Source organism: Heptranchias perlo, chromosome 34, assembly GCF_035084215.1.
Source record: "Heptranchias perlo isolate sHepPer1 chromosome 34, sHepPer1.hap1, whole genome shotgun sequence".
NCBI lineage: Eukaryota > Metazoa > Chordata > Chondrichthyes > Hexanchiformes > Hexanchidae > Heptranchias > Heptranchias perlo.
In genome coordinates this window covers 132,766-159,323 of record NC_090358.1, presented here as the reverse complement: position 1 = coordinate 159,323, position 26,558 = coordinate 132,766, and the positions used below count along the sequence as shown (strand labels likewise).

General features: G+C 45.4%; 1 protein-coding gene across 1 annotated transcript in view; it reads right to left on the bottom strand.

The window, feature by feature from the left end:
* The window catches only part of cilp (cartilage intermediate layer protein, nucleotide pyrophosphohydrolase), a 57,431-nt gene that overhangs the window by 17,944 nt on the left and 12,929 nt on the right, over nucleotides 1–26,558 (bottom strand). Inside the window, exons 4-6 of the mRNA XM_067971140.1 lie at nucleotides 25,316–25,504; nucleotides 23,835–23,903; nucleotides 10,865–11,179 (exon numbers count right to left, since the gene is read on the bottom strand). Of these exons, the coding sequence (XP_067827241.1) occupies nucleotides 10,865–11,179; nucleotides 23,835–23,903; nucleotides 25,316–25,504 (573 nt within the window). The remainder of the gene's footprint in view (nucleotides 1–10,864; nucleotides 11,180–23,834; nucleotides 23,904–25,315; nucleotides 25,505–26,558) is intronic.

The window sequence follows — 26,558 nt, the reverse complement described above, 5'->3', positions numbered from 1 at the left end:
CCCTTGACATTCAACGGCATTACCATCGCCGAATCCCCCACCATCAACATCCTGGGGGTCACCATTGACCAGAAACTTAAATGGACCAGCCACATAAATAATGTGGCTACAAGAGCAGGTCAGAGGCTGGATATTCTGTGGTGAGTGACTCACCTCCTGACTCCCCAAAGCCTTTCCACCATCTACATGGCACAAGTCAGGAGTGTGATGGAATACTCTCCACTTGCCTGGATGAGTGCAGCTCCAACAACATTCAAGAAGCTCGACACCATCCAGGACAAAGCAGCCCATTTGATTGGTACCCCATCCACCACCCTAAACATTCACTCCCTTCACCACCGGTGCACTGTGGCTGCAGTGTGTACCATCTATTGGATGCACTGCAGCAACTCGCCAAGGCTTCTTCGACAGCACCTCCCAAACCTGCGACCTCTACCACCTAGAAGGACAAGGGCAGCAGGCACATGGGAACAACACCACCTGCACATTCCCCTCCAAGTCACACACCATCCCGACTTGGAAATATATCCCTGTTACTTCATCGTCGCTGGGTCAAAATCCTGGAACTCCCTACCTAACAGCACTGTGGGAGAACCTTCACCACACGGACTGCAGTGATTCAAGAAGGCGGCTCACCACCACCTTCTCAAGGGCAATTAGGGATGGGCAATAAATGCTGGCCTTGCCAGTGACGCCCACATCCCATGAACAAATTAAAAAAAAGGTAGATTGTGTCCTGGTTAGTTAGGTGTGGTCCTGTTTATACAAGTTGTGTCCTGGTTAGATAGGTTGCGTCCTGCTTACATAGATTGATATCATTGGATCATAAAATCATAGAAATTTACAGCACAGGAGGCCATTCGGCCCATCGTGTCTGTGCCGACCGAAAAAGAACTTTCCAGCCTAATCCCACTTTCCAGCTCTTGGTCTGTAGCCTTGTAGGTTACAGCACTTCAAGTGCATGTCCAAGTACTTTTTAAAAGTAGTGAGGGTTTCTGCCTCTACCACCCTTTCAGACAGTGAGTTCTAGACTCCCACCACCCTCTGGGTGAAAACATTTCTCCTCAGCTCCCCTCTAATCCTTCTACCAATCACTTTAAATCTACGCCCCATGGTCACTGACCCCTCTGCTAAGGGAAGTAGGTCCTTCCTACCCACTCTATCTAGGCCCCTCATAATTTTGTACACCTCAATTAAATCTCCCCTCAGCCTTCTCTGTTCCAAAGAAAACAACCCCAATCTTTCCTCATAGCTAAAATTCTCCAGTCCTGGCAACATTCTCGTAATGATATAGGTTGTGGTGTACTGGTTATATAGGTTGTGGTGTCCTGGTTATATAGGTTCTGGTGCCCTGGTTATATAGATTGTGTCCAGTTTATATAGGTTGTCCCATGTGACCTTTGTACTCTGCTGAAACATTAATTTTCTTCCAGAGACTTCCCTTTTCTCCTTGCCTCATCCTTCACCATTGGCAACCCTGCATTACCTCATTCAAAGGACCATTCTTCATGTATGGGTCTAGACTGTGAGTATGGATCATCCACTGAACAGAGATCAGGAGTGGGAACTATGTCGATTTAATCGCATTCCTAGCCCAGAGGCATTGATTCTAAATTATGGCACCCATTATTGTCCAGGTGGAAATCAGATGACACATCACAGATCAGGAATCAATTCTGCAACTTTTTGGTCTGTATGGTCAGTGTGGCAACATGTGACACATTTACTCCTCTTAACCATTGCTAGGCCCTGTCTGAAATATCAAATTGTTTTGCTGATGTGCTGCCCACTGTACTTTACAGGAAATTGCAAAACATTGTTTGGTTCAGTCTGGGGCAAATGTTCCCCTAGAGTTACGCTGACACTCCCTTGTAATTCAGGAGGGCAGAGGCAGAAGATCAGGTGAAGCATAATTGGCTGTTCAATGAGGCCATCCATAATGGGCGGCCATACTGAAATGACAGGAATATGTCATGTGATGTATTTTGTGTGATTTGTTCATTCGTGTTGCTTTGTCCTGTGGAGCAGGACTTAAAATTTAGGTACCCTCCAAAAGCAGTTTAATCAATCACAAGGTACTTGATTAGATTCCCCTCCACCAAAAAGAGGAGCTTATATAAGTTTACTTTAATATAAGTTTTAAAAAATGGTAATGGAAAAAATAATGAGACCGAAGATTGACAAATCTCCAGGACCTGATGGTTTCCACCCTGGGGTATTAAAATAAATAGATGAAGAAATTGCAGATACTTTAGTCATGATCTTGCATAGAACCATGGAACCATAGAAAAGATACAGCACAGAAGGGGGCCATTCGGCCCATCGTGTCCACGCCGGCTCAAAGAACAACCAGGTGCCCATTCTAATCCCACCTTCCAGCACCCGGTCCGTAGCCCTGCAGCTTACAGCACTTTAAGTGCAGGTCCAGGTACTTTTTAAAAGAGTTGAGGGTCCTTGCTTCTACCACCAATTCGGGCAGCAAATTCCAAACACCCACCACCCTCTGGGTAAAAATATTTTTCCTCATGTCCCTTCTAATCCTTCCGCCAATCAGCTTAAATTTATGTCCTCTAGTTCTTGAACTTTCTGCAAGGATGTAAGGAATCTTACAACACCAGGTTATAGTCCAACAATTTTATTTTAAATTGTTGGACTATAACCTGGTGTTGTAAGATTCCTTACATTTGCCCACCCTAGTCCATCACCGGCATCTCCACATCATTTCTGCTAGGAGAAACAGGTACTTCCTGTCTACTCTATCTACACCCCTCATAATTTTGAATGATGTGGAGATGCCGGTGATGGACTGGGGTTGACAATTGTAAACAATTTTACAACACCAAGTTATAGTCCAGCAATTTTATTTTAAATTCACAAGCTTTCGGAGGCTTCCTCCTTCGTCAGGTGAACGATTTTTCACATCGTTCACCTGACGAAGGAGGAAGCCTCCGAAAGCTTGTGAATTTAAAATAAAATTGCTGGACTATAACTTGGTGTTGTAAAATTGTTTACAATTGTTCATAATTTTGAACACCTCAATCAAGTCTCCCCTCAGCTTCCTCTGCTCCAAGGAAAACAACCCCAGCCTATCCAATCTCTCTTCGTAGCTGCAATTTTCATGCCCTGGCAACACTCTTGTAAATCTTCTCTGCACTCTCTCCAGAGCAATTACATCCTTCTTGTACTGTGGTGACCAGAACTGCGCACAATACTCCAGCAGTGGCCTTACCAGCATTTTATACAGTTCCATTATTACATCCCTGTTTTTGTATTCTATACCTCGGCTAATAACGGAGAGCATTCCGTATGCCTTCTTCACAACCTTATCTACCTGTACTGCCACCTTCAGGGACCTGTGCACATGCACTCCAAGGTCTCTCACTTCCTCTGCCCCTCTCAATATATTCCCGTTTACTGCGTATTCCCTTTTACTGTTTGCCCTCCCTAAGTGCATTACCTCACGCTTCTCCGGGTTGAACTCCATTTGCCACTTTTCCGCCCACTCCACCAACCCATTGATAACTTCTTGGAGTCCACAGCTATCCTCTTCACTATCAACTGCACGGCCAATTTTTGTGTCATCTGCAAATTTGCCAATCATGCCCTCTACATTCAAGTCCAAATCATTAATATATACCACAAACAGCAAGGGACCCAACACTGAGCCCTGTGGCACACCACTGGAAATGGATTTCCATTCGCAAAGACACCCATCGACTTTTACCCTTTGTTTCCTGTTACTGAGCCAATTTTGGATCCAATTTGCCACATTTCCCTGTATCCCATGGGCTTTTACTTTTCTGACCAGTCTGCCATGTGGGACCTTGTCAAATGCCTTACTAAAATCCATGTAGACAACATCCACTGCACCACCCTCATCAATCCTCCTTGTCACTTCCTCAAAGAATTCAATCAGATTTGCAAGGCATGACCTTCCCTGAACAAATCCATGCTGACTATCCCTGATTAAACCATGCCTTTCTAAGTGACAGTTTATCCTATCTCTCAGTATTGATTCTAATAGTTTGCCCACCATCGAGGTAAGACTGATCGGCCTATAATTGTTCGGCCTTTCCCTTGTACCCTTTTTAAACAATGGTACTATGTTTGCAGTCTTCCAGTCCTCCGGTACCTCCCCTGTATCTAGTGAGGATTGGAAAATGATCCTCAGAATATCCACTATTTCCTCCCTGGCTTCCTTCAATAGCCTAGGAAACAATCCAACCGGCCCTGGTGACTTATCAACTTTCAAGGATTCCAGTCCCTCTAGTACTTCCTCTCTCGTTATGTTTACCTTATCCAATATTTCACACCTCTCCTCTTTAACTACTACGTCCAGATCATCCCTTTCCTTTGTGAATACGGAGACAAAATATTCATTTAAAACCCTACCCACATCCTTTGCTTCTACACACAAGTTACCCTTATCATCCCTGATAGGCCCCACCTTTTCCTTAGCTATTCTCTTCTTCTTAATGTACTGATAAAACATCTTTAGGTTTTCTTTAATCTTACTAGCTAATATTTTTTCATGCCCTCTCTTTGCTTTCCTTATTTCCTTCCAAAATTCTCTTGATTCAGGAATTGTCCCCTTATTTGGAAAATTGCCAGTGTCATTCCACTATTTAAGAAGGGTGGGAGAAACCAGGAAATTATAGGCCTATTAATCTAATGTTTATTGTGGGGAAGTTATTAGAACCTGTCATAAGGGACAGAGTGACTGAGCACTTGGACAAACACAAGCTGATTAGAGATAGCCAGCATGGATTTGTAACGGGTAAGTCATGCCTAACGATCCCAGTTGAATTTTTTGAGGAGGTATCTAACCTGGTAGATGAAGGGGTGTCTATGGATGTTATTTATATGGACTTCCAGGAGGCATTCAATAAGGTTCCACACAAGAGACTGTCAGCAAAAATAAAAGCACATGGAATTAGGGGCTACCTTTTGACATGGGTAGGGTGTTGGTTAGGAGGTAGGAGACAGAGAGTAGGAATAACGGATATGTACTCCAATTGGCAGGATGTGACTAGATGCCCCCAAGAATCTGTACTGGGGCCTCAGCTTTTCACTATATTTATACATGACTTAGATGAAGGAATAGAGAGCTGTATATCTAAGTTTGCTGATGAAACTAAGTTAGGTGGCACAGTAAATAGTGTAGATGGGAGCAGAAAGTTGCAAAGGGACATTGAGAGATTAAGTGAGCGGGCAAAATTGTGGCAGATCGAAGTTCAATGTGGTAAAGTGTGAAGTCATCCACTTTGGACGTAAGAAAGATATTTTCTAAATGGTGAGAAGCTAGGAACTGTGGAGGAGCAGAGAGAATTAGAGGGTCCAAGTACAGAAATCACTAAAAACTAGTGGACAGATACAAAAAAAAAATTTTAAAAGGCTAATGGAATGTTGGCATTTATCCCAAGAGGGCTAGAATACAAAGGGATAGGAGTTATGCTTCAGTTGTACAGAGCTCTGGTTAGACCACATCTGGACTACTGGGTTCAGTTCTGGGCACTGCACCTCAGGAACGATATATGGGCCTTGGATGGGGTGCAACGCAGATTCACCAGAATGATACCAGAGCTAAAAGGGATAAATTATGAGGACAGGTCGCACAGACTAGGCTTGTATTCCTTTGAGTATAGAAGATTAAGAGGTACTTAAGATGATTAATGGATTTGATCTGGTGGGGGAGTCCAGAACAAGGGGACATAACCTTAAAATTAGAGCTCGGCCATTCAGGGGTGATGTCAGGAAGCACTTCTTCACACAAAGGGGAGTGGAAATCTGGAACTCTCTCCCCCAAAAAGCTGTGAGGCTGGGGGTCAAACGAAAATTTCAAACCTGAGATTGATAGATTTTGTTAGGCAAGGGTATTAAGGGTTACGGAACCAAGGCGGGTAAATGGAGTTAAAGTGCGGATCAGCCATGATCTAATTGAATAGCGGAACAAGCTTGAGGGGCTGAGTAGCCTCCTCCTGTTCCTATGTTTGCAAGATGCTCCCTTATTGTCAGATTATTAATTAATTCTGGCTTGTTACTCATTGCTAAATCTAGAATGGCCCATTCCCTTGTCAGTTCTAAAACATATTGGCACCAATATTTATGGGGAGGCGAGGAGCATATGGGGAGAAAAACCCGGCAAAACTGGGGAAGCAGAGGTCCTGCTCAGCTTAACGGCAGGACCTCATTAACATTATTTAGTTCCGTTTCCTGCCCAGCAGCCAGCCGAATGGACAGGCTGGTCGGTGGCCGAGAGAGAACACTGGCAGCAAGAGGCCGCAGTCGGGGACCCTCAGGGATAGTTCCCGGCAATCGGCGAGGGTGGGGGGGGGAGAAGTCAGGTAGCAATTGGGATGGTAGGAAGGTCGGGATGCGATCGGGGTGGTTGGGGTGGGGGAAAGAGAGGGGAGGCTGGCGATCTGGGCTGGGGAAGACCAAAGGCTTCCTTGAGGAGCTGAAGGGAACACTCCTGTTCTTCCTGGCCCACAAGGAGTGCTGAGAAAGGCACTTACCTTGTCGAGCTGGCAGCTTCCGCCTCCATTTCACTGCCAAATTCCCACGCAGCAACAGTCAATTTTAAATTGGGCTCCCAATTGCACTGTGGGAGTCCGATTTAAATATGTTAATTGAGTGTCCCATTTCCCCATGCACAACACTCGGACGCCCCGCTATCCACCGTGGTAAAAAAGGCAACGAGCGCATGCATGGTGCGTTGGGGTCCCTGTATTTAATTCTTTAACCCCCCCCCCCCCAACCCTCTCCCCCCCATTGTGGTGGGGAGGGTGTTAATATCGAGGCCATTGTTTCAGAAAACTGTCCTGAATACACTCTAAAAATTTACTGCCTGCACAATTTGAGCTTTTTTACATCTTCCAGTCTATGTGCAAATTAAAATATCGCATTCTATCCACTTCACCTTTGCTACAAGCTTCTCTGATCTCCGTATTTATACTTCACTGGTGTCAGGGGGTCTGTAGATAATTCTCACCACAATCTTGCATCCTTTGTTTCTTAATTCTACCCAGATTATTTCCACTGCCTGCTCACCTTTACTGATATCCTGCCTTTCACCTACAGTAGTATTCATAAAATTATAGAATCTTAGAAAATTTACAGCACAGAAGGAGGCCATTCAGCCCATAGTGTCCGCACCGGCTGAAAGTGAGCCACCCAGCCTAATCCCACTTTCCAGCACTTGGTCCGTAGCCTTGTTGGTCACGGCTCTTCAGGTTATCATCCAGGTACTTTTTTAAATGAATTGAGGGTTTCTGCTTCTACCACCCTTTCAGGCAGTGAGTTGCAGACCTCCACCACCCTCTGGGTGAAAAAACTTTTCCTCAGCTCCCCTCTAATCCTTCCACCAATCACTTTAAATCTATGCCTCCTGGTTACTGACCTCTCTAATAAGGGAAGTAGGTCCTTCCTATCCATTGTATCGAGGCCCCTCATAATTTTGTACACTTCAATTAAATCACCCCTCAGCCTCCTCTGTTCCAAAGAGAACAACCCCAGCCTATCCAATCTTTCCTCATAGCTAAAATTCTCCAGTCCTGGCAACATCCTCGTAAATCTCCTCTGTACCCTCTCTAGTGCAATTACATCCTTCCTGTAATGAGGTGACCAGAACTGTACACAGTACTCAAGCTGTGGCCTAACCAGTGTTTTATACAGTTTCAGCATAACCTCCCTGTTCTTATATTCTGTGCCTCGGCTAATAAAGGAAAGCATTCCATATCCCTTCTTAACCACCTTATCTATCTGTCCTGCCACCTTCAGGGATCTGTGGACATGCACTCCAAGGTCCCTCACTTTCTCTACACCTTTCACTATCCGCCCATTTATTGTGTATTCCCTTGCCTTGTTTGACCTCCCCAAATGCATTACCTCACACTTCTCCGCACTGAATTCCATTTGCCACTTTTCTGCCCACCTGACCAGTCCATTGATATCTTCCTGCAGTCTACAGCTTTCCTCCTCACTATCAACCACACGGCCAATTTTTGTTTCATCTGCAAATTTCTCAAACATGCCACCTACATTTAATTCCAAATCATTAATATATATCACAAAAAGCAAGGGACCTCGTACTGAGCCCTGCGGAACCCCACTGGAAACAGACTTCCAGTCACAAAAACACCCATCTACTGTTACCCTTTGCTTCCTACCACTGAGCCAATTTTGGATCCAACTCACCTCTCTCCCTTGGATCCCATGTGCCATGTGGCCCTTGTCAAAAGCCTTGCTAAAATCTATGTACACTACATCAAATGCATTACCCTCAGCGACCCTCGTTGTTACCTCCTCAAAAAATTCAATCAAGTTAGTCAGACACAACCTTCCCTTAACAAATCCATGCTGACTGTCCTTGATTACTCCGTGCCTTTCTAAGTGATGGTTTATCCTGGCCCTCAGAATTGATTCCAATAATTTGCCCACCACTGAGGTTAGGCTGACTGGCCTGTAATTACTCGGTCTATCCCTCGCTCCCTTTTTAAACAATGGTACAACGTTAGCAGTCCTCCAATCTTCCAGCACTGAGGATTGGAAAATGATGGTCAGAGCCTCCGCTATTTCCTCCCTTGCTTCTTTTATCAACCTGGGATACATTTCATCCAGTCCTGGTGATTGATCTACTTTCAAAGATGCTAATCCCCTTAGTACTTCCTCTCTCACTAAGTTTATCCCATCCAATATTTCACAGTCCTCCTCCTTAACTACAATGTCTGCATCGTCCCTCTCTTTTGTGAAGACAGACGCAAAGTATTCATTAAGAACCATCCCCACATCTTCCGCCTCCACACACAGGTTACTTTTTTGGTCTCTAATAGGCCCTACTCTTTCCTTAGTTATCCTCTTGCTCTTAATGTATTTATAAAACATCTTTGAGTGTTCCTTGATTTTACTTGCCAATATTTTCTCATGCCCTCTCTTTGCTTTCCTAATTTCCTTTTTAATTTCACCCCTGCACTTTTTATACTCCTCTAGGCTTTCTGTAGCATTTAGTTCTCGGTGTCTGACATAAGCTTTCCTTTTCTGTCTTATCTTACCCTGTATGCTCCTTGACATCCAGGGGGCTCCAGATTTGGCAGCCCCGCCCTTTTTCTTTGTGGGAACATGTTTACTCTGCACCCCTTGAATCTTCCCCTTGACAGCCTCCCACTGCTCTGACACTAATTTACCTTCAAGTAGCTGTTTCCAGTCCATTTTTGCTAAATCACTTCCTAGCTTAGTAAAATTGTCCTTTCCCCAACTGAGAACTTTTACTCCTGTTCTATCTTTGTCCTTTTCCATAACTATGCTAAAACTAACTGAATTATGATCACTACCACCAAAATGCTCTCCCACTGATACTCCTTTCACCTGACCAGCCTCAATTCCTAAAACTAATTCCAGAAATGCCCCCTCTCTTGTTGTCCTTTAACAATATTGTTCCTCCTCTTCCTTTCCCCATTTCCCTGACCTTGCTAAAGACCTTACAGTCTGGAATATTAAGGTCCCATTGCTGGCCAGTTTTAGCCAGGTCTCTGTAATGGTCACTGCATCGTACCCTTAGAGCTGAATCTGTGCTTCTAATTTGTTTGTTTTATTCCTAATGCTACATGCATTTGTGTGGAGAACTCTGATTTGGTCACCAGTCCCCACGCATCCCATTGGCTGATGGGATTATTCTCACACTTCTTAACTTATCACATTTTTTCAATTTATCAACATTCCTGTATTATTTATCTGATATATTATTAATTCCTCTACTATTATTGGAACTTGAATTATTTATACCTCATTTTCCATCAGAACTTTACTCCCTTCCCTTCTCTATCTCAACTTTAGGTTATCAGTTTTACCATTATTTCTAGCTGAACCCCCTACCCACTTTATTGGTTTAAAGTCCTTTCTACGGCCCTACTTATCCTTTCAGCGAGGACCTTGGTCCCAGCCCAATTCAGATGGAGCCCATCCTAGCGGCTTTCTGTCCCAGTACTGGTGCCCGTGTCCCATGAAATGGAACCCCTTCTTCCCACACCAATCTCTCAGCCATGCATTCACCTTCCTGATCTGTTTGTCCCTATGCCATTAGCACGTGGCTCGGGTAGTAATCCTCGAAATCCTGCCTTTTAATTTAGCTCCTAACTCCTGATATTCCCTCAGCAGGACCTGCTCCCTGTTCTTTCCTATGTCATTTGTCCTGACATGGACCACGACAATGGGATCTTCCCTCTCCTTTTCCAAATTCCTTTCCAGCCGCTTTGAAATATCCCTTACCCTGGCACCAGGTGGGCAAGACATCCATCGGGACTCTCGGTCACGACAGCAGAGGACACTATTTATCCCCTAATTATCGAATCCCCTATAACTAAAACCTTTCTATTCTTCTCCTCCCCCCCACCACCTTGAACTGCCTCCTGCTCCACAGTGCCATGGTCAGCATTCTGGCCATCCTTACCACAGCTTTTCTCCTTATTCCCACAAGTAGCAAGTACATCATTTCTGTTGGACAGGACCAGATTCTGTGGTTCCTCCTTCCCTGCCTCCACTAGGTTCCCTTTACCCTGATGACTGTCAGTCACATTCTCCTGTTCCTGTACCTGCCTCTCTCTGCGTGGTGTGACTGCAATAGTGACGGGTGTGTAATAGTGATGGGTGTGTAATAGTGAAGGGCACGCAATAATGTGAAGGGCGTGCAATAATGTGAAGGGCGTGCAATAATGTGAAGGGCGTGCAATAATGTGAAGGGCGTGTTATTATGAAGGGTTGTAATAATGTGGAGTGTGCATTATTGTCGGGTATGTAATAATGAGGAGTGTTTGTAATCATGAGGTTTAGTGTATTTTGTGAAACCTCTAATTTGAGTGATAACCATTACCAGATCTCTTGAGTTTCACTTCAATGGTAGACTGTTTACTGTTGCTAACATTCAGTGTGATAACTGCGGTGCCATAGTAAGCTTTCTTGATTTTTAAGGCTGTTTTGCCATCAGGGCAGAGGCCGGGAATCCTGAACTTCCCCTTCTCATCACAGACTGTTAGGATATTGTCCGAGTTGCCCCGAAGGTAGACAGTTGCCTTGGAGGCAGGAGCTCCATCTTGAAGATGTACAGAACCATAAAGTAGATGCTCCTCACACATGCATCTGCTGCACTGGGCATTCACACGACCCATAGAGCATTCCAGCTCACAACCTGCAACAAAGAGTTCAAAGCTGGAGATACTCAAATAACACACATCTGCTGTTAAAATACAAAAGGATCAGCATGTTCAAGAACAAAGAAAATATAATATTTCATATTTTCTATAGACAGAAAAATAATGCTTTCAGCAAATGAAGATATCTGTTCATTTACAATATTCAGCTCCTTAGAAGAGTGTAATTGTAGGGAGTTAGTACATTCACTGCAAATTCACCCCTTACAGAGGGGTCAGTGACCTGCTGCATTAGAGAGGGACGAGATTTTCTTCTTTCCTGCTGGGTTTTAAGCATTGCCAAAGCAGGGCACAGAGATGAGATGCTGGTGTGGAGGATTTCACATTGGAAACACCATCCATCAGATCGCCCATCAATTCATTTCAATGGAAGGAAAATCAGGTCATTTCAGTTACTGCTGCTTATTGCCCAGGTGGCAAAGAAGAAAATCTACTCCAGGGTAACAACAGGAGTCAGGACTACCCGATGTACATTACCCACTGAGTAAAGAGAGGGTAACTATAGGGGTGAGTGCTGTCTGTGTAGAACACCCATCTTATAGTAAGAGTACTGGAATCGATTAGTACCCTCTACGTGACATGGTGCTGCTAGATTTCTCCCCATGTGGAAAGTGGATAGGAAAGATATGCCGAGTAAATCTGAAATTGTGATGTTAGTTTGTATTTTCCGTTGGTGTTTCACAAAAGTTTTATCAAGTTTAATGGCCTAGAATTTCCTCAAAATAATTTACTCCGCTGTTGCCCCTTTAAAAAAAATGTGCCCATTCCAGAGGGAGTTACATACGAGTTTCCTGAGTACTGATTTGTATTCCCATTGATGCAGGCATCAGTGTAAAACGGGTGTAAGCAGCTGAACTGCCTGGAAACTTCTGTGCAACCTTTAAAAAGGTCAACCTGGGGGCCAGTGGGTCAGAGAGGGTCTGGACTTGTCTCTTTCATCCCACTCTCTAATACCTTGGCTTAGCAATATTATTATATAAGGATACAAGATGTTCAGGAAAATAGGGAAGGAAAGAAAGGAAGGGGGGATGGCAGTATTGATTAAGGAGAATATTGCAGTGCTGGAGAGAGAGGAGGTCCTGGAGGGATCAAGGACAGAATCTATTTGGTTAGAGTTAAGAAACAAAAGAGGTTACACTACTGGGTGTATTCTATAGGCCACCAACTAGTGGAAAGGATATAGAGGAGCGAATTTGCAGGGAAATTACAGAGAGGTGCAAAAGCTATAGAGTAGTGATAACGGGGGACTTCAACTATCCTAATATAGACTGGGATGATAACAATAAGGGGCAAAGAGGGGGAGGAATTTTTGAAATGTGTTCAGGAGAACTTTCTTGACCAGTACGTTTCTGGCCCAGTGAGGAAGGAGGCATTGCTGGACCTGGTTCTAGGAATAAGGCGGGCCAAGTGGAGTAAGTGACAGTGAGAGAGCATTTAGGGAGCAGCGATCATAGTATCAGAAGGTTTAGAATAGCTATGGAAAAGGACAAGGACCACTCTAAAGTAAAAATACTCAATTGGAGGAGGGCCAATTTCAGTGGGATGAGAACAGATTTGGCCCGGGTAAATTGGAATCAAACATTGGCAGGCAAAACAGTGGGCAGCCTTTATGGAGGAGATAGTTCCGGTACAGTCTAGGTACATTCCCATGAGGGAGGAAGGTTGGGCAACTAAAGCCAGAGCTCCCTGGATGACAAAAGCGATAGTGAGTAAGATGAAGTGGAAAAAAGGGGCGTATGACAGATGTCAGGTTGATAACACAAGTGAGAAACAGGCAGAATATAGAAAGTTCAGAGGGGAAATGAAAAAGGAAATAAGAGGGACAAAGACAGAGTATGAGAAAAGACTGGCAGCCAACATAAAAGGCAATCCAAAAGTCTTCTACAGGTATGTAAACAGTAAATAGGTAGTAAGAGGAGGGGTGGGGCCAATTAGGGACCACAAAGGAGATCTACTCATGGAGGCAGAGGGCATGGCCGAGGTACTAAATGAGTACTTTGCATCTGTCTTTACCAAGGAAGAAGATGCTGCCAGAGTCTCAGTAAAAGGATAGTTGAGATACTGGATGGACTAAAAATTGAAAAAGAGGTACTAGAAAGGCTGGCTGTACTTAAAGTAGATAAGTCACCCAGTTCTGGATGGGATGCATCTTAGGTTGCTGCGGGAAGTAAGGGTGGAAATTGTGGAGGTACTGGCCATAATCTTCCAAACATCCTTAGATATGGGGGTGATGCCAGAGGACTGCAGAATTGCAAATGTTACACCCTTGTTCAAAAAAGGGTGTAAGGATAAACCCAGCAACAAAAGGCCAATCAGTTTAACCTCGGTGATGGAGAAACTTTTAAAAATAATAAACCGAGACAGAATTAACGGTCACTTGGACAAGTGTGATTGATTAGAGAAAGCCAGCATGGATTTGTTAATGGCAAATCGTGTTTAACGAACTTGATAGAGTTTTTTGATGAGGTAACAGACTTGTGCTCCAGAACTAGCCGCACCTCTAGCCAAACTGTTCCAGTACAGCTACAACACTGGCATCTACCTGACAATATGGAAAATTGCCCAGGTATGTCCTGTCCACAAAAGACAGGACAAATCCAATCTGGCCAATTACCGCCCCATCAGTCTACTCTCAATCATCAGCAAAGTGATGGAAGGTGTGATCGATAGTGCAAGGACCACTTGGCTCCAGACCTCATTACAGCCTTGGTCCAAACATGGACAAAAGAGCTGAATTCCAGAGGTGAGGTGAGAGTGACATCAAGGCAGCAGTTGACTGGGTGTGGCACCAAGGAGCCCTAGTAAAATTGAAGTCAATGGGAATCAAGGGGAAATCTCTCCAGTGGCTGGAGCCATACCTAGCACAAAGGAAGATGGTAGTGGTTGTTGAAGGCCAATCATCTCAGCCCCAGGACATTGCTGCAGGAGTTCCTCAGGCCAGTGTCCTAGGCCCAACCATTTTCAGCTGCTTCATCAATGTCCTTCCCTCCATCATAAGGTCAGAAATGGGGATGTTCGCTGATGATTGCACAGTGCTCAGTTCCATAAGAACATAAGAAATAGAAGCAGGAGTCGGCCAATCGGCCCCTCGAGCCTGCTCCGCCATTCAATAAGATCATGGCTGATCTGATCCTAACCTCAAATCTAAATTCATGTTCAATTTCCTGCCCGCTCCCCGTAACCCCCAATTCCCTTTACTTCTAGGAAACTGTCTATTTCTGTTTTAAATTTATTTAATGATGTAGCTTCCACAGCTTCCTGGGGCAGCAAATTCCACAGACCTACTACCCTCTGAGTGAAGAAGTTTCTCCTCATCTGAGTTTTGAAAGAGCAGCCCCTTATTCTAAGATTATGCACCCCAGTTCTAGTTTCACCCATCCTTGGGAACATCCTTACCGCATCCACCCGATCAAGCCCCTTCACAATCTTATATGTTTCAATAAGATCACCTCTCATTCTTCTGAACTCCAATGAGTAGAGTCCCAATCTACTCAACCTCTCCTCATATGTCCGCCCCCTCATCCCCGGGATTAACCGAGTGAACCTTCTTTGTACTGCCTCGAGAGCAAGTATGTCTTTTCTTAAGTATGGAGACCAAAACTGTATGCAGTATTCCAGGTGCGGTCTCACCAATACCTTATATAACTGCAGCAATACCTCTCTGTTTTTATATTCTATCCCCTGAGCAATAAAAGCCAACATTCCGTTGGCCTTCTTGATCACCTGCTGCACCTGCATACTAACCTTTTGATTTTCTTGCACTAGGACCCCCAGATCCCTTTGTACTGCGGTACTTTCCAATTTCTCGCCATTAAGATAATAACTTGCTCTCCGATTTTTCCTGCCAATGTGCATAACCTCACATTTTCCAATATTGTATTGCATCTGCCAAAACTCCGCCCACTCACCCAGCCTGTCTATATCCCCTTGTAGGTTTTTTATGTCCTCCTCACTCTCTACTTTCCCTCCCATCTTTGTATCATCTGCAAACTTTGATATGTTACACTCGGTCCCCTCCTCCAAATCGTTAATATAGATTGTAAAGAGTTGGGGACCCAGCACCGACCCCTGCGGAACACCACTGGCTACTGGTTGCCAGTCTGAGAATGCACCATTTATCCCAACTCTCTGCTTCCTGTTAGATAACCAATCGTCCACCCATGCCAGAATATTACCCCCAATCCAGTGATTCTTTATCTTGAGCAATAATCTTTTATGTGGCACCTTGTCGAATGCCTTCTGGAAGTCCAAATACACTACGTCCACTGGTTCCCCTTTATCCACCCTGTACGTTATATCCTCAAAGAACTCAAGCAAATTTGTCAGACATGACTTCCCCTTCGTAAAGCCATGCTGACTTTGTCCTATTAAATTATGTTTATCCAAATGTTCCGCTACTGTCTCCTTAATAATAGACTCCAAAATTTTACCCACCACAGATGTTAAACTAACTGGTCTATAATTTCCAGCCTTCTGCCTACTACCCTTTTTAAATAAGGGTGTTACATTAGCAGCTTTCCAATCTGCCGGGACCTTTGTCGAGTCCAGAGAATTTTGGAAAATTATTACCAAAGCATCCACAATCCCTACTGCCACTTCCCTCAAGACCCGAGGATGTAAGCCATCAGGTCCAGGGGATTTACCCGCCTTGAGTCCCATTAATTTACTGAGTACCAATTCCTTAGTGATTTATTCGTATTTAGCTCCTCCCCGCCTCGTGCCCCCTATTTGTCCAGTGTTGGGATATTCTTAGTGTCCTCTACCGTAAAGACTGAAACAAAATATTTGTTCAGCATTTTTGCCATCTCCATGTTTCCCACCATTAATTTCCCGGTCTCATCCTCTAAGGGACCTACGTTTGCCTTAGCCACCCTTTTTCTTTTTATATAACTGTTCCATTCGCAACCCTCAGATAATGAAGCAATCCGTGCCCACATGCAGCAAGAGACAGCCTGACCATCTCCCCTTGACATTCAACGGCATTATCATCGCCGAATCCCCCACCATCAACATCCTGGGGGTCACCATTGACCAGAAACTTAACTGGACCAGCCACATAAATACTGTGGCTGCAAGAGCAGGTCAGAGGCTGGGTATTCTGCGGTAAGTGACTCACCTCCTGACTTCCCAAAGCCTTTCCACCATCTACAAGGCACAAGTCAGGAGTGTGATGGAATACTTTCCACTTGCCTGGATGAGTGCAGCTCCAACAACACTCAAGAAGCTCGACACCATAGAATCATAGAAAATAGGAGCAAGAGTAGGCCATTTGGCCCTTCAGGCCTGCTCCGCCATTCAAAATGATCATGGCTGATCGTCTAACTCAGTACCCTGTTCCCGCTTTTTCCCCATATCCCTTGATCCCTTTAGCATTAAGAAATATATCTATCTCCTTCTTGAATATATTTCATGACTTGGCCTTCGCTGCCTTCTGTGGTAGAGAATTCCACAGGTTCACCATCCTTTGAGTGAAGAAATTTCTCCTCATCTCGGTTCTAAATGGCATACCCCGTATCCTGAGACTGTGACCCCTGGTTCTGGACTCCCCAGCCATCGGGAACATCCTCCCTGCATCTAATCTGTCTCGGCCTGTTAGAATTTTATATGTTCAAATGAGATCTCCTCTCATTCTTCTAAACTCTAGTGAATATAGGCCTAGTCGACACAATCTCTCCTCATACGTCAGTCCTGCCATCCCAGGAATCAGTCTGGTAAACCTTCATTCCACTCCCTCCATGGCAAGGACATCCTTCCTCAGATAAGGAGACCAAAACTGCACACAATACTCCAGATGTGATCTCACCAAGGCCCTGTATAACTGCAGTAAGACATCCCTGCTCCTGTACTCAAATCCTCTTGCAATGAAGGCCAACATACCATTCGCCTTCCTAACTGCTTGCTGCACCTGAATGCTCGCTTTCAGCGACTGGTGTACAAGGACACCCAGGTCTCGTTGCACCTCCCCTTTATCCAATCTGTCACCATTCAGATAATAATCTGCCTTTCTGTTTTTACAACCAAAGTGGATAACCTCACATTTATCCACATTATACTGCATCTGCCATGTATTTGCCCACTCACCCAACTTGTCTAAATCACATTGGAGCCTCTTTGCATCCTCCTCACAGCTCACATTCCACCCCAGCTTTGTGTCATCTGCAAACTTGGAAATGTTACATTCAATTCCCTCATCCAAATCATTGATATATATTGTGAATAGCTGAGGTCCAAGCACTGATCCCTGCGGTACCCCACTAGTCACTGCCTGCCGGAAAAAGACCTGTTTATTCCTACTCTCTGTTTCCTTTCTGTCAACCAATTCTCAATCCATGCCAGTATATTCCCCCCAATCCCATGTGCTTTAATTTTGCACACTAACCTCTGGTGTGGGACTTTATCAAAAGCCTTCTGAAAATCAAAGTACACCACATCCACTGGTTCTCCCCTATCTATTTTACTAGTTACCTCCTCAAAAAACTCCAGTAGATTTGTTAAGCATGATTTCCCTTTCATAAACCCATGCCGTCCAAGTGTTCTGTTATCACATCTTTTATAAAAGACTCATCCAGGACAAAGCAGCCCACTTGATTGGCACCCCATCCACCACCCTAAACATTCACTCCCTTCACCACTGGCGCACAGTGGCTGCAGTGTGTACCATCCACAGGATGCACTGCAGCAACTCACCAAGGCTTCTTCGACAGCACCTCCCAAGCTCACGACCTTTAGCACCTGGAAGGTCAAGGGCAGCAGGCACATGGGAACAACACCACCTGCACGTTCCCCTCCAAGTCACAATCCATCCCGACTTGGAAATATATCGCCGTTCCTTCATCATCGCTGGGTCAAAATCCTGGAACTCCTAACAGCACTGTGGGAGAACCTTCACCACACGGACTGCAGTGGTTCAAGAAGGCAGCTCACCACCACCTTCTCAAGGGCAATTAGGGATGGGCAATAAATGCTGGCCTTGCCAGCGGCGCCCACATCCCATTAACGAATTTTAAAAAAGAGGGTTGATGAGGGCAATGCACGTGATGTGGTATATATGGACTTTCAAAAGGTGTTTGATAAAGTGCCGCACGGTAAGCTTATCATCAAGATTGCAGCCCGTGGAATAAAGGAGGCAGTAGCAACATGGTTACAGAATTAGCTAAATGACAGGAAACAGAGAGTAGTGGGAATGGTTGTTTCTCGGACTGGAGGGAGGTGTACAGTGGTGTTCCCCAGGGGTCGGTGCTGGGACTACTGCTTTTCTTGATTTTTATTAATGACTTGGACTTGGGTGTACAGGGCACAATTTCAAAATCTGCAGATGACACAAAACTTGGAAGGGTAGTGAGCAGTGAGCAGGATAGTGATAGACTTCAAGAGGATATAGACAGGCTGGTGAAATGGGCGGTCATGTGGCAGATGAAATTTAACACAGAAAAATACGGTGATACATTTCAGTAGGAAGTACAAAGAGAGGCAATATAAACTAGAGGGCACAATTCTAAAAGGGGTACAGAACAGAGAGATCTGGGGGTATATGTACACAAATCGTTGAAGTTGGCAAGGCAGGTTAAAAAAATATACGGGATCCTGGGCTTTACAAATAGAGGCATAGGGCTCAATTTTAAAACCGAGCCGGGAAGGGAGCAGGAGGTCAAAATGAGGAAGGGAAACCCATTAGTATGGGTTTCCCAGACTTCCTTACGATTATGACGTAAGGACGTTGTTTATTTTTTATTGTCGGTTTCCCGTCCGACTGACCGGCCTGATTGACAGACTGGTCTCAGTTGGATGGGAGACTAACCAGGGAGAAGACGTGTTCAAGTAAGTCAGCAGGTAAGTCTTTGTTTGTATGGACGGGGGGAGCACGGGTGGGCAGGGGGGCATGGGGGCATGGGTGGGCTTAAGTTGGCATGGGTGGGCATAGTTGGCACGGGGGTCATGAGTCATGGGGGAGGGATCGGGGGTCAGTCACAGTGGGGGGGTGTTGGGATCGGGGGTCTGTGATCATTGAGGGGGAGGATCAGGGATCGGGGCGCAGGGGTGGGAAGTTTGGGGGTCGGGGGTGGGAGGATCGGGGGTCTGCGACCATTGAGGTGGAGGACTGGGGGTCGGAGAACCGGGGGTCGAGGGTGGGGGGGGGGGGGGGGGGTGGTGACCGTGATCGTTGGGGAAGGGGTCAGTGCAGGTAGGCTTGTTGGGCCTGGGCAAAGCACTCCTGCTCCTTTGGGCTCACCTTCTGTGCCTTTCTAGGCACATATCTGTTAGTCTCGGGCCTTCTTGCCTCCTTTCACGAGGCGTAAAACAGAAGGCCCAGGAATCCCATCCCTCCAGGTTTGAAATCGGGAAGTCCAGAAAAATGGAGGCCCGAAGACCCCTTGAAAGGTTTTAAGGCCCGACCTGCCTCCTGGGAGCGAGTTAGTTGCCTGCCCTTCTGCCTGCCCTGGTGAAAACCGGAAATGGGCGAGTTGGAGGCGGGTTTGAAATGGTGGCAATTTTCAATGCCCCCCTGCCCTCAATCCACCCGTTTTTCATTTTTAAAATTGAGTAATGGAGTACAAAAGTAACAAAGTTATATTGAACCTTTATAAAACACTGGTTTGGTCACAGCTGGAGCATTGTGTCCAGTTCTGGGCACCGTACTTTAGGAAAGAGGGTGCAGAAGAGATTGACTAGGATGATTCCAGGGATGAGGGACTTCAGTTATGTGGATAGACTGGAGAAGTTGGGGTTGTTCTCCTTGGAACAGAGAAGGTTGCGAGGAGATTTGATAGAGGTGTTCAAAATCATGACAGGTCTAGACAGAGTAGATAGAGAGAAACTGTTCCCATTGGTGGAAGGGTCAAGAACCAGAGGGCATAGATTGGCAAAAGAACCAAAGGTGACATGAGGAAAAACTTTTTTACACAGCGAGTGGTTGGGATCTGGAATGCACTGCCCGAGGGGGTGGTGGAGGCAGATTCAATCATGGCCTTCAAAAGGGAACTGGATAAGTACTTGAAGGGAAAAAAAATTGCAGGGCTACGGGGATAGGGCGGGGGAGTGAGACTAGCTGGATTGCTCTTGCATAGAGCTGTTGCAGACTCAATGGGCCGAATGGCCTTCTTCCATGCTATAACCTTTCTATGATTCTATTTTACTGGTACAGAATTATGACCACTCAAACAACTCCATCTGTACCCAGAAGGGCCCCACCCAGGAGAAGAACATTAAACATCGCTGGTGTGAACCTCCCAGCCCCTGAATGAGAATTAAGGCGAGAGGCACAGACTCCTGGGTGTGAATATCAGCAATCCGCCAGGAATATAACTCATGATGCCTGGAGGGAGCTCACACATTCAACTAGAGCCAACTATTTCATCCCCGGGGCTACAGACCAGTGCTGCAAAAAACTGAACGTCACCAGGGCAGGAAAGATAACACACTGGGCACCAACACACTCCACACCCTCTTAAAGCAACACACAACTAACCCTTCACAGTATACCGTGGTTAACTCTGTATCATGCACTAAGGAATACCCAGCTCCCCTAGAGCCAAGAACTGGCATACACAACTTAAAACTCTTCCTCCACTTTAACAGCCTCATACCCGCATCTCTTACTTCACCTCTTCCATGCCACTTGAAGCACACTCCTCTACAGCCAGCCTTATGCTCATTTACTTTATCTTGCTCACCAAGGGTAGGCCACCGCGGGGGGGCATTTCCACCTTGAAACCCTCACTCCCTTCGAGGACAAGGCCATGGAGCTTTTGGGCACTCACTTGGCCCTTGTGGTGCCAGGTTAGTGACTGAGCTCCTGTACAGTCTCACTGGAAACCCTGTGAAGCACCAGACACAACTTTCCATCCCCTTCTCTGTCTCCTTAATCCCAAGGAGGTCATTCTCACCCTTTTTGCCTTCTACCCTCACTTCCTGTAGATCCACCACAGCAATGAGCAGCACAGGAGGAGGAAGATGATGATGAGGAGGCAGCTAGGGAGACATTTCTGCTTTGTTGTATATGACGATCATGAGGAAGAGGAGACTAAGAAGTGGATACCTTCTCCATCATTACCCGTCATCCTCTGCCCCTTCCCCTGCCAACTCAGCACCTACGTCTCGTTTCCTTGTGCAGGCATCAGCTCAGAAACTTTCATCTGGGGGTAATTAGATAGTGAGAATGTGGGACTGTGTGATCCAAAGAGTATGAGGTAATTGGAAGAGTGGGGAATGGGTGAGGATGTGCCTCCTTCCCAGTGGAGAACTCAAGGGTAGTCACCTGAGAAGTATGTTCAAGCAACATCATTCCACTGTGCAGGCTCTATGAGGATGTGCGGCAACTGATAGGGTGCGACCCTCGAGTCTACAGCTCTCCTTTACAGCAACATCTGAGAGGTTTCTCTTCCTTGCAGGAATCAGTGCAATGGGTAACAGTTTCACTGGGATCTGCAGCAGGTCCCTGGCTAAGAAGCAGTCAGGGCCCAGTGAAATGGCGTGAGTCTACCTGCCTGATAATGTAGCCCAACACCCCCCACCTCTCAGGACAGCAGCACACGTCAGGCCTCATGCCAGGCGGAGGTGGCACCAGGCTGCCCAGGAACAAGCTCTAGAGAGGCAGCCAGCAGCAACAGCTTCCTGCCAGGATTAAGCTGCCATGAGACCAGAGCCACCTCAAGCCCATGAGCACGCACTGCCAGCCACCTTCTGCGATCCAGGCCCTCAAGGAGCACTAGAATAGGTGACAGAAAGATGTGTGTGTTAACCAGAGGAGGCAGAGTGTTAAGAATAGTGTGATTATTTGTTTGCACTTTGCAATTATAGTATTAAATTAGACTGCACACTGACATGGCATTTTGTTACACATGGAGATTACAATCATACAGGAAAGGGTGCACTTGTTTGGTGTTGACTGATTCATTGAGGTGATAATTACTGGCACGATCATGTGGGGCAAAGAGGCCTGATGTGCTGTCTTGTGGTAGGATGGGTAGTCGATTGAGGGAATTACTCTTCATTTGCAAGGGGGGGAAAGAAGGTCAGGCTGTGGGGTTCAAAGAAGACTGATTTAGGCAGGACGTTTGAGAGATCAGTCGCTTTATGCTCCTTGCAGCAGTCAGCCAGGACTCCTCAGAATGCAGGTCACCCCGGTGGTCAGCTCCATGTAGTTTTGAATCCACCAGAGCCTGGGCCTCCTGCTCAGCGATGTTATGGAACTGCCCTTCCTGAATGGCAAAGCTATGAAGAGCACAGCAGGCCCTGGTTCTGGACACGATCTGCAGCACACCTGTACAGGCAGCAAAAGCAAACTTTCAACACCCCTATGGTTCTCTCGATCCAGCCTGGTAGCTGCACGTGCCTCACCATAAGGCCATCAGCCACGGGAGCAGGGCTCAGCTTTGTCGCCCAGAACCCATCAGTGGATCTGATTCTCTTCCCCGAACAGGTCAGGGGGGTCCCGAATGCCAAAGGGTGAAGGCATCAGGGCAACTTCCTGCATATGGGTGAATGCTCTGATTGTTGTCACACACTATCTAGACACCGAGGGAGTGGAATCCATTACTGCCTGAAACGATCCTGAGCCATAGAAGGTGAGGGCAGCAGTGACCTTCATAGCCAGAGAGCATTTGAGCAAATGAGTTTGGCTCCCTACAGCAGGTCATACAGATTTTCCATTGCATCTTTAACGAAGTGAACTTTTCTTATGCAGAGTTCCTCATGTGACCTGTGCTGCCTGAATATTCTTTGGTGAGGAGGGGGATGTAGTATCACACCCTCTTCCTTCTTGAGCTCTTCCTCCATGATAATGGTATAGAGTGGTATGCCTATAGGAAAAGCCAAACTTTCCCCTGAGATGTCCTGACTGCAGAGGGGTGTGGGAAGGGGAGGGGACTGAAAACCTTCCAGTAGGCCGACCCTCTGAGATGCAGTCAGAATTAATTGTAGGTCTTAGCAGAAAAAAATGCAAAATAAGAAGGGTTCATAAAGTGCTTCCAAGCTGCAGAAATCCCCCCATAGGTTTCCAGACTCTTGAAGATAACTTCAGCCTTAATCAAGAGCTCCTGCACCTCAGTCTAACTTACTCAGAGTGCATTAGTAGTGCAAACCCAGGAAACTTGCAGCTCCTGTGCCATTGACCCTCAGTCTGAAATTTACACATGAAGCCAGCAGAGGGTCTGTGGGCAAATCGCAGGAAGGCTCAAAAAGCATGAGGAAACTTAGGGGAAGCATTTTAGAGGTGCACAAGTGGATAAAATGGCCTCCACCCAAATTTCCTCACTAAAATTAATTCCTGCAGCGTTCTTGCAGGTAAATACACCTATACGGCAAGGAAATTCACCCCAACATGTAGATATATTGACTGGGACAAATTTGATGTTTTGAAACAAAATAATATTTTGACAGTTTTTATGAATTCTTTAGAGAAGTAAGAGATGGGGATAGGAATCTTGAAAATTCAAACTGATTTTGAACAAAAATCTGGAGTATCATGAAAAAAATGTAGGATAATCTACAGATTGACTTGGCAAACAAAATAATCTGAATGGAATTTCATCCCAAAATGATATTACTACCTACTATTTAGGGAATGAGATTTTTTCCCAAGCCTGCATTAGAGTAAAGAATGAGTGACTCAGACAAACGGACATTAAACATTACCAGCTGGCTGCTCATCCCCACGACTTCTCACTGGAATGCTGAGTGACCAGGCAGCAGTTGGTGGAGGAGCTGTGAGCAGAACACAAATAGGAAAATAGCAGTCAACAGAAAGTAATAAATGGAAGCACAGGATCAGCAGCCAATAAAGAAGCAAACTTGGGCGCAGTGTTAGTGACCGGCGGAGATGGGCCATGTTTACTTTGACTATAGTTGATGAGTAGTCATTGAAATGAAAAATGATGGACAGTGGCTGGAATAATCCAGGCATGACTGTACTTTGACTTCCTTTCTTGTAAACCATACTTGCTATCTGCTTTGTTGTTCTAGTTAGCCTGTAGCCTGTGACGGTCCTTAAACTGGATAGTGCCTAGCAGCAGGCCAATACTACACAATACTGGTGACACTTCTGCCACCAATCACTGGGTTGGATTAATTTGTTTGCTTGTTTCTAAAAACACTTTCTACCTTTTACGCAAATTATTCAATGCCAGTGTGACTTATGTTTCCAGACAGACACAGCACTGGACCAGTGCACTGTGAATCACTCCTAGGATAAATATTCAGACAGACACAGCACTGGACTATTTTACACCAAGCAGCATTGGATCTCCATTCCAATCAGAACCATCCACTAACATAAGATTTCCACTATCTCTATTCTCTATCCTTAGTTCCTGCAGATAGACCCAATAAAAATGTCCCAAATTCATGGAATTCAACCCAGGGTTCTAAAGCTGAAACAACGATGGTTAGTAACAGTTTTTCTTAATGATTCTGTGTCTGCCTTTCCATTCAACATGGCTTCAATGCCTGGAGTCCAATATAGTTTTGTTTTGACTGAGTCATTAAGGACACCAAGGCAATAGTGACATGGATCTGGCTTTGAATGCAGCTGCTGTATGACACTATTCTGATTTAGATGCTGCTAGCAGTAAACAGCACAAAAATCATCCACTGCGAGTGGCCTTTTGGAACAGATCCTCCAGAGACAACAGCTGGGTTTGTATGGGATACAGCATTAAGGCCAGAGTCAAGCAAATGTCATCTTTGATAAAATAGGCTAGACCACATCTTTAGCATCAGTCATATTCATTGTGATAGGTCTGCCCACCTTTCATTATTGATTACAATTAAAATGGGGTTACTGCTTTGATGGAGCATGATTGTTGTTGCATACAATGGATGGCAACAGTCACACTGCATGTTTGATTGGTAAGGAAAGGGAGAGGTGCCATGGAAATTAACATAAACCTGATGAGTGTCTTAGTTTGGCTTCAGCATTGTAAAGGGGATGGGTGCCAAGTAGGATAATTAGAATCCACTGATTGGCTTAATTTGTCTCCAGTGATTTAGGATAATTTCAGAAATGTTCTATTTCATTCCTGAAGCAGATAAATATTTCTGTTGTAGCTAACCATGCCTCGCTGCGGTCCCTCACACGGCGACACATTTAAAACATTAAAGATGCTATTTGCACATACTTGCACAAGGCGGTCCTTTGCACATCCTCCCCTCCTCCACAGGTCCAGGGCACTGCTGTTCCCAATGTTGGTTGTGTGTGGAGCAGGTCCGTCGGCGTGTCTGTACTCCTGTCTGATCACAGGGTGCGGTACAAGAGCCCCAGCCTGACCACTGGGACCAGAAACCCTGAGCTACGGCAGATATGGATCCTGAGAAAATGATCAAGAATTTGTTTAGTTTCTGAATTGTTGACCTGGAATATTAAAAGGTATTTCTTCCCATTTTTAATTTATTTTCTTTCACTTTCTCCTTTTGTCTGCTCACATCATGAATCATTCCCTAGCCAATAGATTGGAAAGTCAATCTGCTACTAGGATTCTACTAAAGTTGCTATTGAGCCAGTCACTGGGAGCCACAATACAGGGATGAAAATCGAGCAGATTCTGCAACAGTCAGGTAATCTGCTTACTGCCCAAGCGCCAAAGTTGCAAATTACTCCTAATGGTCATAAAATTCCACGAATGGTGATCACAATAGTCACACCAGGATTACACTTGACAGTGCTCTCCAACACGAAGCTCTCTGTAGTACATGAGTACAATTGGAGGGCACTTCATTTGCATGAGGCATGTGAGCACAAGTACCACATGGGGTGCTTCTTTGACATCTGCCTATCCCATGTGCCAGGAAATTGGTGGCTGCCCACTCATAGGAGGGTGATTACCCAGGTCCCAGGTCCCCGGCCCTACCATCAATTGGTCCTCACACAAGGAGGACAATTCAGCAAGTCAATCTATTTTAAAATTTTCCTCTTTGTGACTCCAGGTGCTTGCTAGGCCTGGGCTATTGGTGGGGCCAGCGTGTTCCCTTGGGGAGACTGGTTCTCCTCATCTTTCTCAACCAGGTCACCACCAGGTCACCATTCAGGGGCAGGAGCAGCAACTTCTGCTTAAAGAGTCCCTGCCACTGGCCTGTCATTTGCCTTGTAAGGGGCAGACACAAGGCAATGCGGAAAGTGGCTGAAATGACGAAGACTCGATGTAATTGTGTCTCCCCCATTTCCTTGAGAGTTTTGTTGTGGTGTTTAATTGTATTTTGTATCATATTTTGTATCACCATTTGTTTAATATAATTGTATTACTTACAACTAGTTGCAAACTACGAGAACAAGTTTGATAGAACTTTGTTATCAACAAGTAAGACAGAAAGCAGAAGGCCAGAGATGCATAGATCTGCAGGTGTCTGTTTAAACTCGTTGGAACA